Below are 14,672 nucleotides of genomic sequence, written 5' to 3' on the forward strand. Positions count from 1 at the left end.
CGTTGTGTATGGGGGGGTTGTGTGGCCTGCGTTGTATGAATCACCTTATTCAGGGTTTGTGAACATTCACTTTCTCTCTTCCTCTCTTTCATTTGCTCTCTCTCTCTCTCTCTCTCTCTCTCTCTCTCTCTCTCTCTCTCTCTCTCTCTCTCTCTCTCTCTCTCTCTCTCTCTCTCTCTCTCTCTCTCTCTCTCTCTCTCTCTCTCTCTCTCTCTCTCTCTCTCTCTCTCTCTCTCTCTCTCTCTCTCTCTCTCTCTCTCTCTCTCTCTCTCTCTCTCTCTCTCTCTCTCTCTCCCTCCCTCCCTCCTCCCTGCCTCCCTGCCTCCCTGCCTCTGCCTCTGCCTCTGCCTCCCCAGCTCCCTCCCTCCATCCGTCCTCACGTGGCAGGGTCAGCCAGTAACCCAACTCCCACCTGACACCTCTCCGGGGGGGGGGGGGTTTAGGGGAGACGTAAAGCTTTTCCTTCTGGTTGCTGCTCCACACACACACACCACCATACACACACAATCACACACACTCCGCCAGCATAGCTAGCTCTCTGGGACTTGTTAAACCCCTTATTCATCGGCTTTAAGGACTCCCTCCCTCATATTCACCTGTAGTCTCTCACCTTTGACCCCTACTGGCCAACGACCATCCCTTCTAGAATCCCAGGCTATTAACTTCACTATGTTGTTAATCTTTGAACTTGAACTATTGCACGGCCCTGAACTGCGGCCTCGAGTAAGAATATCAGAGTCCCTCCAGCCAATCTCTAAAACACTATAGTCAACCAATAGTTTTATTGTGGTATAATGGGGAGACTGGCTGCATTGACTTAATCAGGTGCCAACTCCAACAAAAGCATGTAGTCATTGCATCTTCACTAATGTGCTATGATATGATATATGCTATATGTTACTGGTATGACGTTCTATGATAATATACACTGACTGTACAAAACATTAGGAACACCTTTCCATTACATATTTGGCCATCAAGGAAAATGCTATGTCTGGCGCAAACCCAACACCTCTCATCATCCCGAGAACACCATCCCCACAGTGAAGCATGGTAGTGGCAGCATCATGCTGTGGGGATGTTTTTCATCGGCAGGGACTAGGAACCTCGTCAGAATTGAAGGAATGATGGATGGCTCTAAATTTTTATTTGATTTTTATTTGACCTTTATTTAACCAGGTAGGCTAGTTGAGAACAACTTCTCATTTACAACTGCGACCTGGCCAAGATAAAGCAAAGCAGTGCGACACGAACAACAACACAGAGTTACACATGGAATAAACAAGCGTACAGTCAATAACACAATAGAAAAAAAAGAAAGTCTATATACAGTGTGTGCAAATGGCGTGAGGAGGTAGGCAATAAATAGGCCATAGTAGCGAAGTAATTACAATTTAGCAGATTAACACTGGAGTGATAAATGAGCAGATGATGATGTGCAAATAGAGATACTGGTGTGCAAAAGAGCAGAAAAGTAAATAAAAACAATATGGGGATGAGGTAGGTAGATTGGGTGGACTATTTACAGATGGACTATGTACAGCTGCAGCGATCGGTTAGCTGCTCAGATAGCTGATGTTTAAAGTTAGTGATGGAAATATAAGTCTCCAGCTTCAGCGATTTTTGCATTTCGTTCCAGTCACTGGAAAGGCGGCCAAAGGAGGTGTTGGCTTTGGGGATGACCAGTGAGATATGCCTGCTGGAGCGCGTGCTACGGGTGGGTGTTGTTATTGTGACCAGTGAGCTGAGATAAGGCGGAGCTTTACCTAGCATAGACTTATAGATGACCTGGAGCCAGTGGGTCTGGCGACGAATATGTAGCGAGGGCCAGCCAACTAGAGCATACAGGTCGCAGTAGTGGGTGGTATAAGGGGCTTTGGTAACAAAACTGATGGCACTGTGATAGAATACAGGGAAATTCTTGAGGAAACCCTGTTTCAGTCTTCCAGAGATTTGAGACTGGGACAGAGGTTCACCTTCCAGCAGGACAATGACCCTAAGCATATTGCTAAAGCAACACTCAAGTGGTTTAAGGGGAAACATTTAAATGTCTTGGAATGGCCTAGTCAAAGCCCAGACCTCAATCCAATTGAGAATCTGTGGTATGACTTAAAGATTGATGTACACCAGCGGAATCCATCCAACTTGAAGGAGCTGGAGCAATTTTGCCTTGAAGAATAGGCAAAAATCCCAGTAGCTAGATGTGCCAAGCTTATAGAGACTGTAATTGCTGCAAAAGGTGGCTCTACAAAGTAATGACTTTGGGGGTGAATAGTTATGCACACGCTGTTTTTTTGTCTTATTTCTTGTTTGTTTCACAAAAATATATATTTTGGATCTTCAAAGTGGTAGGTATATTGTGTAAATGAAATTATACAAACCCCCCAAAAATCTATTTTAATTCCAGGTTGTAAGGCAACAAAATAGGAAAAATGCCAAGGGGGTGAATACTTTCACATGCCACTGTAATGTTTGGTATACTCAGTGTATAATAATATATGCCATTTAGCAGACGGTTTTATCCAAAGCAACTTACAGTCATGCATGCAGACATTTTACATGCGGGTGGCCCCAGCAGAATCAAAGCCACAACGCTTGGTGTTGCAAGCGCCATGATCTACCAACTGAGCAACACAGGATCCAGCTGTAACTATAGGTCTTTGTTATGGTAAGCTTCTCTAGCTAATGCTATATGATGTAGTTCCAATGTGGTTCCAAGTTTGGGGTTTGATTCCTGCATGGCCCCTCTGTACTGTAAGTTGCTTTTGATAATAAATGTATGCCTACTAAACAACCATATTGTATTACTATTAGTTAGAGAAAAGCTATGAACAGGGCTGGTTGTGGTCCTACCTGTCTGCGGTCTGTGGTCATCTTGTGGTCGTGGTGTGTGGGGCTGATGACCGAGGCTTTCCAGCTTCTGGGCCATTCTCTGTAGCTCTCTCTCCACGGACCGCACCAAACCCTCCTGGTCCTGCCGGAGACTGGGTGACCACACAAGCACACATGCACACACACACACGAGACTCAACAGAAAAATGAAGTTTCAGTGCTGTGTGTCTGATATAATGTTGAATTTATGTACTGAATATCCAATAACATTATTTTAACTACTTTGTCTGAGTGTGGATGTGTGTTAGGAGTATAGATGTACCTTTGCAGAAGGTTGGTAAGTTCCTCTTTAGCAGGCTGGGGAGCGTCTCTCTCCCTCGCTAGCCGTTGCACCTGAGAGCTCAGAGCCTCTAAGCGTAGAGCCAGTCTTCGCACGCTGTTACCATGATGACCTGGGGGATGATTGACAGCACAGAAAGTTGATATTATACACTGAGTGTACAAAACATTAGGAACTCCTGCTCTTTCCATGACATTGACTGACAAGGTGAATCCAGGTGGAAGCTATGATCCCTTATTGATGTCACTTGTTAAATCCACTTCAACCAGCGTAGATGAAGGGGAGGAGACAGGTTAAATGATTTTTAAGCCTTGAGACAATTGAGACATGGATTGTGTATGTGTGCCATTCAGAGGGTGAATGGACAAGACAACATATTTAAGTGCCTTTGAACGGGGTATGGTAGTAGGTGCCAGGCGCACCGATTTGAGTGTGTCAACAACTGCAACACTTCTAGGATTTTCATACTCAACAGTTTCCCGTCTGTCTCAAGAATAGTCCACCACCCTAAGGACACCCAGCCAACTTGACACATTTGTGGGAAGCAAGGGAATCAACATGGGCCAGCATCACTGTGGAATGCTTTCGACACCTTATGAAGTCCATGCCCCAAAGAATTGAGCAGGTTCTGAGGGAAAAAGGGTGTGCAATTCAATATTAGGAATGTTGTTCCTAATGTTTTGTACACTGAGTATATGTATATAGTCAGGATCTATTCCGTTACCATGTGACCTGAGTCTCTCTTTCTTTGGTCAGGTCACATGGTCAGGGGAAATCCTGGCCCTGATCTGGTAACATATTGTATTGCACAGTAAAATAGCGCATACCCATTGAATATAATATTCACATCCTTTTTCACAGTCCATGTTATAATGGCACAGTGAGAAATACACTGAATTCTGAGACATGGACAAATAATGGCATTAATCAAACATTCCAAATGGAAACCCCTGTATGGACCACCTGTAAACACATCATATTGTAAATGGCATAGCCAATCAGGCCCTGTCCTAAAATAAAATATCAGATGGCGTTACGTAATCTGTTGATGACGATGCAATCTATTTTAGTTGAATTGAGTGATTATGGTCGTTCATTTTCCATATTACATGCACCTAGTGCAAGGATTTTTATTTATTTTTTACAGTGAGACTGAAATGTTCAACATGCCTATTTTAGGACAGATGGCAAAGAGTCATAATTCCTGGCATGAAAATATTGTTGGAGTGGTAACTGGAGCTCTTCACATAATTACGCTATTCTCACGTGGCTTTGTGGTTTCAGAACCCCCCCCCCCCCCCCACCCACCCACACACACACACGCAGGAACGACACACGAGCATACACACACATAAATAGACACACACATGGGCACACACACATAGACACACTCCTAGACATAAGTGAATGTTTACACAGACGCCATAACGGGTAACGCTGGCCCTTGACTCAACTTGATGACATCACCCTCAGTTCTAAAGTCATATTGAGGTCAGGTTCATTTCAACATTCTCGCCCTAACATTGCCATTTCATGTCAGTCAGAGATGCAACTTTTACTGTAAGACATTGCCCATCATCATGTGTAGTGCTCTTTGTACACTATGCTCTAGTGTATGCCAAAACACATTGCAACATGAGTGGTCTCAATATTGATGCCTTGTATGAAACTAGGCCATTTGAATTCTCTGCTGGATCCCCCCAAAAATGTGGATGACCTATGCTCCCAACAGAAGGTAAAAAGAGTTTACAGTGAGAGAAAGTACTTACTATGGCACAATAAAAAGAGGCGATTTAGAAAGAACACCCATGATATATTATATTATACTGAATCTACCATAACTACGTCCTTTTACAAGTAATTTTTCTGTTTTCAGGCTACACACCTATATGTTCCAAAAGTGTTCTTAAGCTATCCCCATAGGATAACCATTTTTTGTTCCAGGTAGAACCCTTTTTTGTTCCAGGTGTAAACGCAACATGTAAAGTGTTGGTCCCATGTTTCATGAGCTGAAATAAAAGATCCCAGAAATGTTCCACACGGACAAATAGCTTATTTCTCTCAAATTTTGTGCGCAAGTTTGTTCACATCCCTGTTAGTAAGAATTTCTCCTTTGCTAAGATAATCCATCCACCTGACAGGTGTGGCATATCAAGAAGCTGATTAAACACCATGATCATTACACAGGTGCACCTTGTGATGGGGACAATAAAAGGCCACTCTAAAATGTGCAGTTTTGTCACACAACACAATGCCACAGATGTCTCAAGTTCTGAGGGAGCGTGCAATTGGCATGCTGACTGCAGGAATGTCCACCAGAGCTGTTGCCAGAGATTTTAATGTTCATTTCTCTACCATAAGCCGCTTCCAACGTCGTTTTAGGGAATTTGGCAGTGCATCCTTCCGGCCTCACAACCGCAGACCACATGTAACCACACTAGCCCAGGACCTCCACATCCGGCTTCTTCACCTGTGGGATCGTCTAAGACCAGCCACCCAGACAGCTGATGAAACTGTGGGTTTACACAACCAAAGAATTTCTGCACAAACTGTCAGAAACCGTCTCAGGGAAGCTCATCTGCGTGCTTGTTGTCCTCACCAGGGTCTTGACCAGACTGCAGTTCGGCATCTTAACCGACTTCAGTCGGCAAATGCTCATCTTCAATGGCCACTGGCACGCTGGAGAAGTGTGCTCTTCACAGACGAATCCCGGTTTCAACTGTACTGGACAGATGGCAGACAGCGTGTATGGCATTATGTGGGCGAGCGGTTTGCTGATGTCAACGTTGTGGACAAAGTGCCCCGTGGTGGCGGTGGGGTTATGGTATGGGTAGGCATAGGCTACGGACAACCAACACAAATGCATTTTATCGATGGCAATTTGAATGCACAGAGATATCGTGATGAGATCCTGAGGCCCATTGTCCTGCCATTCATCCACCGCCATCACCTCATGTTTCAGCATGATAATGCAAGGCCCCATGTCGCAAGGATCTGTACACAATTCCTGGAAGCTGAAAATGTCCCAGTTCTTCCATGGCCTGCATATTCACCCTACATGTCACCCATTGAGCATGTTTTGGATGCTCTGGATCGACGTGTACGACAGCGGGTTCTAGTTCCCGCCAATATCCAGAAACTTCGCACAACCATTGAAGAGGAGTGGGACAACATTCCACAGGCCACAATCAACAGCCTGATCAACTCTATGCAAAGGAGATGTGTCGCGCTGCACGAGGCAAATGGTGGTCACAGTAAATAATGACTGGTTTTCTGATCCACACCCCTACCTTTATTTTTTAAGGTATCTGTGACCAACAGAGGCATATCTGTATTTCCAGTCATGTGAAATCCCTATATTAAGGCCTAATGAATAAGGCCCAATTGAGGATTTCCTTATATTCATTGTTGCATGTTGTATATGTTTGTTCAGTGTAGAACCCTCTGTGGAAAGGGTTCGACATGGAACCCAAAAGAGTTCTACCTGGAACCAAAAAGGGTTCAGAAAACCAGCATCGTCGCGGACACCGATGTCTTGCTCCCAGACAAACTAAACAACTTATTTGCTCGCTTTGAGGACTATACAATGCCACTGACACGGCCCGCTACCAAAACTTGCGGGCTCTCCTTCACCGCAGCCAACGTGAGTAAAACATTTAAACGTGTTAACCCTCGCAAGGCTGCCAGCCCAGACGGCATCCCTAGCCGCGTCCTCAGAGCACCCGCAGACCAGCTGGCTGGTGTGTTTACCGACATATTCAATCAATCCCTATCCCAGTCTGCTGTTCCCACATGCTTCAAGAGGGCCACCATTGCTCCTGTTCCCAAGAAAGCTAAGGTAACTGAGCTAAACGACTATCGACCCGTGGCACTCACTTCGGTTATCATGAAGTGCTTTGAGAGACTAGTCAAGGATCATATCTCAGCCACGCTCAAGGTCCTAAACGATATTGTAACCGCCATCGATAAGAAACAATACTGTGCTACCGTATTCATTGACCTGGCCAAGGCTTTCGACTCTGTCAATCACCACATGCTCATCGGCAGACTCAATAGCCTTGGTTTCTCAAATGATTGCCTCGCCTGGTTCTCCAACTACTTCTCTGATAGAGTTCAATGTGTCAAATCGGATGGCCTGTTGTCCGGGCCTCTGGCAGTCTCTATGAGGGTGCCACAGGGTTCAATTCTTGGGCCAACTCTTTTCTCTGTACACATCAATGATGTCGCTCTTGCTGCTGGTGAGTCTCTGATCCACCTCTACGCAGACGATACCATTCTGTATACTTCTGGCCCTTCTTTGGACACTGTGTTAACAACCCTCCAGACGAGCTTCAATGCCATACAACTCTCCTTCCGTGGTCTCCAACTGCTCTTAAATACAAGTAAAACGAAATGCATGCTCTTCAACCGATCGCTGCCCGCACCTGCCCGCCCGTCCAGCTTCACTACTCTGGACGGTTCTGACTTAGAATATGTGGACAACTACAAATACCTAGGTGTCTGGTTAGACTAAACTCTCCTTCCAGACTCACATCAAACATCTCCAATCCAAAGTTAAATCTAGAATTGGCTTCCTATTTCGCAACAAAGCATCCTTCACTCATGCTGCCAAACATACCCTCGTAAAACTGACCATCCTACCGATCCTCGACTTCGGCGATGTCATTTACAAAATAGCCTCCAATACCCTACTCAATAAACTGGATGCAGTCTATCACAGTGCCATCCGTTTTGTCACCAAAGCCCCATATACTACCCACCACTGTGACCTGTACGCTCTTGTTGGCTGGCCCTCACTTCATACTTGTCGCCAAACCCACTGGCTCCAGGTCATCTACAAGACCCTGCTAGGTAAAGTCCCACCTTATCTCAGCTCACAGGTCACCATAGCAGCACCCACCTGTAGCACGCGCTCCAGCAGGTATATCTCTCTGGTCACCCCCAAAGCCCATTCCTCCTTTGGCCGTCTCTCCTTACAGTTCTCTGCTGCCAATGACTGGAACGAACTACAAAAATCTCTGAAAGTGGAAACACTTATCTCCCTCACTAGCTTTAAGCACCAGCTGTCAGAGCAGCTCACAGATCACTGCACCTGTACATAGCCCATCTATAATTTAGCCTAAACAACTACCTCTTCCCCTACTGTATTTATTTATTTATTTTGCTCCTTTGCATCCCATTATTTCTATTTCTACTTTGCACTTTCTTCCACTACAAATCTACCATTCCAGTGTTTTACTTGCTATATTGTATTTACTTTGCCACAATGGCCTTTTTTGCCTTTACCTCCCTTATCTCACATCATTTGCTCACATTGTATATAGACTTATTTTTCTACTGTATTATTGACTGTATGTTTGTTTTACTTCATGTGTAACTCTGTGTTGCTGTATGTGTCGAACTGCTTTGCTTTATCTTGGCCAGGTCGCAATTGTAAATGAGAACTTGTTCTCAACTTGTCTACCTGGTTAAATAAAGGTGAAATAAAATAAAATAAATATCACCTTCACCCTACCTGACACCCTAGACCCACTCCAATTTGCTTACCGCCCCAATAGGTCCACAGACAACGCAATCGCAATCACACTGCCTTAACCCATTTGGACAAGAGGAATACCTATGTAAGAATTCTGTTCATTAATTACAGCTCAGCATTTAACACCACAGTACCCTCCAAACTCATCATTAAGCTCGAGACCCTGGGTCTCAACCCCGCCCTGTGCAACTGGGTCCTGGACTTTGACGGGCCGCCCCCAGGTGGTGAGGGTAGGAAACATCATCTCCACCCCGCTGATTCTCAACACTGGGGCCCCACAAGGGTGCATTTTCAGCCCTCTCCTGTACTCCCTGTTCACCCACGACTGCGTGGCCATGCACGCCTCCAACTCAATCATCAAGTTTGCAGACGACACTACAGTGGCAGGCTTGATTACCAACAACGACGAGACGGCCTAATGGGAGGAGGTGAGGGCCCTCGGAGTGTGGTGTCAGGAAAAAACACTCACACTCAACGTCAACAAAACAAAGGAGATGATCGTGGACTTCAGGAAACAGCAGAGGGAGCACCCCCCTATCCACATCGACGGGACAGTAGTGGAGAAGGTGGAAAGTTTTAAATTCCTCGGCGTACATATCACGGACAAACTGGAATGGTCCACCCACACAGACAGCGTGGTGAACAAGGCGCAACAGCGCCTCTTCAACCTCAGGAGGCTGAAGAAATTTGTCGTCACCAAAAACACTCACAAATTTTTATTGATGCACAATCGAGAGTATTCAGTCAGGCTGTATCACCGCCTGGTACGGCAACTGCTCCGCCCACAACCGTAAGGCTCTCCAGAGGGTGGTGCGGTCTGCACAACGCATCACCAGGGGCACACTGCCTGCCCTCCAGGACACCTACACCACCCGATGTCACAGGAAGGCCAAAAAGATCATCAAGGACAACAACCACCCAAGCCACTGCCTGTTCACCCCGCTATCATCCAGAAGGCGAGGTCAGTACAGGTGCATCAAAGCTGGGACCGAGAGACTGAAAAACAGCTTCTATCTCAAGGCCATCAGACTGTTAAACAGCCATCACTAACATTGAGAAGCTGCTGCCAACATACTGACTCAAATCTCTAGCAACTTTAATAATAAAAAAATGGATGTTATAAATGTATCACTGGTCACTTTAAACAATGCCACTTTATTTAATGTTTACATACCCATCTCATATGTATATACTATACTCTATACCATCTACTGCATCTTGCCTATGCCGTTCGGCAATCGCTCATCCATATATTTATATGTACAATTTCTTATACACACAAGTGTAAAGGAATGAATAAGGTAGTTGTGAAATTTTTAGATTACTTAGATATTACTGCACTGTCGGGTACTAAAAGCACAAGCATTTCGTTACACTCGCATTAACATCTGCTAACCATGTGTACGTGACCAATAAAATTTGATTTGATTCTTCAAAGGGTTCTCCTATGGGGACAGCCGAGGAACCCTTTTAGGTTCCAGATAGCACCTTGTTTCTAAGAGTGTAGACATAGACCGCCCAGTATAACGGTCGCTAGCCAAACATACTGTAAAACAAACATCACATAATGTCGTTTGTTCCACTTCCACTCAATGCCACTGGCTGACCTAAAGCAGTAGTCCTTTTCCTTGTTTGACGAACCCCATGGTATACATAATAAGCGTACAGCAACCTAACCAGCCAGACTGCAGCAGACGGCCAGAAAAACAAGTCAACCAGGGGCGTAGTAAAAAGTAAATGTGTGTTTAAGAGGCCTGTCAGTTGGGCTTTAAGGGGCTATTTGGGAGGGCCGATCAAGGACTTCCTGATTGAGACATTAGCATTTGCACAAACGTAGAGTGGTCTATAAAATGTTGGGCTGGCCTGGCGCTGAATAGCTAGTATTGAGCAAACGTGGTAATCGGACAATAAAATAGTACTGTAATATTTTGGGCTAGGGTGTCGTGGTGTGGGGTTACCGGTGTGTGTGTGTGTATACACACTGGTTATAGACCCACAGGGAGGTTGCAGATGTGGGGTCCAGGAGTCTGAGGATAGGGGTTAAACAGAGACCCCTTTGGGATAGGCTACCTATCCAATGACACATACAGGAAGGAACCCTATGATGGTGATGTCACCCCCTATCCACCCCCTGCCTGTTTACTCAGCTGACAGTTACGGCATCACTCCTCACCAACCATAGGACTACAGGAAGGAGTGGCAAAGAGAGAGAGAGTCCACACTAGAAAAGATCTTATCACAGGTGTCAGTCAGCATAGTTCTGTCATGTAAAGCATTTCACTATCTTATGTATTCCTCGAGAGAGAGTAGGACCATAGAAATACAGTATAATGACTGTAGATTATATTTCTATGCTTGGGACACATTACATTTACATTTTAGTCATTTAGCAGACGCTCTTATCCAGAGCAACTTACAGTAGTGAATGCATACATTTCATACATTTATTTTTCTCCATACTGGTCCCCCGTGGGAATCGAACCCACAACCCTGGCGTTGCAAACACCATGCTCTACCAACTGAGCCACACGGGACACTTACCCTGTTCCTCAGGAGACCTCCCTGCACCTGCCGGCTCCTCTCTGGTCATCTCTGGAGGCACCCAGAGGCTCTGCAGCAGCAGGGTGAGCAGAGAGACAGAAAGACACAGCACCAAGCAGCCACTGGAGACAGACAGGAGGACAGACGGACATGGGTTAGCGTTGGGCTTAGCAGAAATCATCACTACACTAAACTAACTACCTCTACTCGTAATGTAATTGCAATGAACTTATATTTAGCTTCGACACATGGTATCATATTGTGTATCATGTAGTGCCACGTAGAGGGGCACCAAGTTTGCCCAAAAGTCATGTAATTCGTTGTGCTGATCTCCGTGTAGTCTCAGCTTGTCCTGCACTGAGCACATTGAGAAGAGGGAATTAACTTGTTCCATGGACAGACTTCAAATTAGAGTGTTTCTCTTTGTCATAACAAACAGCTGGAGAGTGACGTGCTGTCACGGTGTGAGAGCGACTTGAGCAAGCGACTCCTTTGGGGTTTGGGTTTTTACTGGGGCAGAAGAGGACTGGGCTTTTCGTCGGAGCAAATCGTCTACGAAGAGTGTGTTCCAGAAGTGAAACGCACTCGGGCCAAGCCAAACACACGGCCAAACTCAGCACTCAAGCCGATTCAATTCAATTCAATTCAATTGTATTTAGTAAAACTCTCCATATAGAGAAATCTGTCAAAGAGATCTCAGCGACTGGCCCGGGTATTTGCGAAAACATCATCCACTATAGGGCTACCAGCGACAAAGAAAATACTCCAAAATAACAGTTACAGGATGACACCACATAGTTCAACACTTAGTAAGTCCATTGTTAGTGGGTCCAACAGTCAGTCAAGTCTATATTATAGTCCATTTACCGTATGTTCAGTCAACTCCTGATAAGTGCGATGTAACTGGCATGACAAACATGCAATATACACATGCCGATATCCAGAGATCTGAACACTTATCAGATGTGTTTATAAGGAGTCAACCGTATTCCTACACAGCAGATCTAGTCTTAATCAATCGTTAGGCTTTTGGAATGATCCCTTACCTCCGGGGTCGCAGTGTAAAACGCATGATCCAGAGTCAAGATGTGGGCCTGACTGTCAAAACAGAAAATCATACATTAGAAGAAATAAGAGTTATTATCAGTCAATAGTGCAATAATTTGGAAAAAGAAACGCAAAGAGATGCTGCCTCTAGTAATCAATTATTTTATTTTTTATTTTCACTGTTCTCAACAGTGAAGATAAGGCAGATAGGGTCAAAAAGGTTTCCTTTGTGTACAAGATCACCATTCAGTCCAAAACGCCACATCACGGATAGTTGGATCATAGTTTCCATTTACACTGACGGGAATATATTAATCCCCTTCCATATTCAGTCATAGTTTTGACGAGGCGTAAAAGTGGCTCAACGTGTGTCTTTGTGTTTCCTATTCAAAGTTAATGATAGACTGATAAATGTCACAAACTGTGCCAATACTCCAATCCCTCTCTCTCCATCCTTTGTTTTGTTACTCTGTGTGGTCTATAAGCCAGAGTTATAAAGACATTGGAACAGCAAGGCGTACTCACCGATTCAGCGCGGACACACACACAAACACACACACAGACCACACAAACACTCTAAGGCTCCGTCACGACCGGGCGGCAACCTCCTCCATCGCTCCCTCTTTCAAAAAAGACCTGATAAAAAAAATCTGGAGAAAACGCGGGGCTGGAAAGTCTCATTTGTTTTTTGTCTCTTTCCCTCCTTCTCTGGCCTCCTTTTCTCCGTCCCTAGGCCTCTGGGTAGGCATCCTGCGGTTGTCAAGGAAACCTGATTCCCCTCTTGAGAACACAATACCCATGGTGCTGCTGGGGCCATTCACAGATACAATAGAGCTCACGCTATTGGGTGACACAGCCTCTTTCAGCCCTACCGCCCAGAATAAAAAGCCCTATTTGTGAATGGAAACACAACTGAACTGGGGACTCTACTTGCTACCCCAGCCTATTTGAATGTCTTAGAGGGCATATTATGAGATTTAACACATAAATTAACTAATTTCATTGTCAAAAGCAAGCAAATAATAAAAACACAACGTTGTGCCTTATGATAGGCTTGCATATCAATAATACTTCTCTCTATTATTCCAGTTTACTCACACACACACACACCACTTCAGGTCGCACACATAAGACTTTTGAAGGACATCTGACCTTTGAAATAGCAGAGGAGAGGAGTTTAGAATGCAGGAGACAATTAGTAGTTGGACAGATATAGTATGTGCAGTTCTTCATGCAGCCTGAAGAGGGCAGCCTAGTCCCAGTTTTGATAGGCCTATTTCCTGTTGTAGGTTGGTAATGATCCTTCTTTAGGTTATTTTTGTAGGAGAAACTCAACTACCATTAGAATGAGAAGACTAAAGATTATATCCCTTTCAGTTTGTATCCACATGTTTAAAGTTTTTAGTGTAATGAAATAAGGAAATGAAACTAATGTCCCATTACCACCCTCCCCTGATCGGAGGGCAACTTTATCAATGTGAAATGTCAATGTTACTTTAATGTCAAAGGGTCTTTATAGTATGTATAATATGGTCATTGTGACAATTGCACCGAAACTGGTAATGCAATTAACATTGAACGTCTTTAGGTTCAACTTGGCAAACAAACATCTCACTTAAGTACGTCCGACCTTGACATCAGCACTTGACGTCAAACCTTTCTTCGAACACCGCAAGGGTGTGTGTGTGCACGTGTCCATGTTTGTGTGCGTGTGTACGTTCCTGCATGTGTGTGCGCGCGCCTGCCTTCCATAGGTGTGATGTCACAGTGTGTCGGAGCGGAAGGATTTGATGAGCATAAACCCCCCCATAAGCTTGGACCTCAAGGCTTACTGGCTTTAGATCCATCTGTCTCGCTCTCTCTCTCCCCACCTCAATCTCTCACAGAACAGTGGTATTCTCTGTCCAATCAAATAGCTCTGAGGTTAAAGCATGCTATAGGCTGAGGGTCGGTGTTTGTTGTGCTTGTATACAGCACTAAATGTACTGTAGCCCTAGCGCGATAGTCAGCGTCCTATGGATTAGTGTACCTCACATGATATGAATGCTGTCCACTCCTACAGTCATGTCTGTTGGACTGATGCCAGCAGCTGGCATGTAACAAAGGCTCCATTAACCAACTCCATGGTCATAGAAAAGCTGGCTTTGAGACAGACAGGACAGGGTAGACCTGAAAAGACAGGTAAACACAACAGAATTATACAGAGTAGAGAGGGAGTACTGTTGTGGACAGTGTATTTATTCTATGTCATTATTGTGAGTCATATGAGTGGGTTATCATCCACAAAATACAGTATGTCTAAGGTCTTCTCAGAAAAGCGCATGATGGAGTGGACATAGCGTGGACATTTGGCAATTTGTTTTTTCAAGTTTCATC

At 44.8% G+C, this 14,672-nt stretch overlaps 1 protein-coding gene across 2 annotated transcripts in view; it reads right to left on the reverse strand.

Annotated features, from left to right (window-relative positions):
* LOC106579191 (alpha-1,6-mannosylglycoprotein 6-beta-N-acetylglucosaminyltransferase B) overlaps window positions 1-14,672 on the reverse strand; it is a 47,761-nt gene that overhangs the window by 31,552 nt on the left and 1,537 nt on the right. The window contains exons 2-6 of one of the 2 annotated variants that reach the window (XM_014158861.2): window positions 14,326-14,465; window positions 12,296-12,347; window positions 11,250-11,371; window positions 3,155-3,284; window positions 2,854-2,984 (exon numbers count right to left, since the gene is read on the reverse strand). In XM_014158861.2, coding sequence (XP_014014336.1) covers window positions 2,854-2,984; window positions 3,155-3,284; window positions 11,250-11,371; window positions 12,296-12,321 — 409 coding nt within the window. In that variant the 5' untranslated portion in view covers window positions 12,322-12,347; window positions 14,326-14,465. Of the gene's footprint in view, window positions 1-2,853; window positions 2,985-3,154; window positions 3,285-11,249; window positions 11,372-12,295; window positions 12,348-12,821; window positions 13,061-14,325; window positions 14,466-14,672 lie in introns of those variants that run through there. The other variant, XM_014158860.2, reaches the window with a different exon arrangement.

The sequence above is a fragment of the Salmo salar genome, chromosome ssa19, assembly GCF_905237065.1.
Source record: "Salmo salar chromosome ssa19, Ssal_v3.1, whole genome shotgun sequence".
In the NCBI taxonomy this organism is placed as follows: Eukaryota; Metazoa; Chordata; class Actinopteri; order Salmoniformes; family Salmonidae; genus Salmo; species Salmo salar.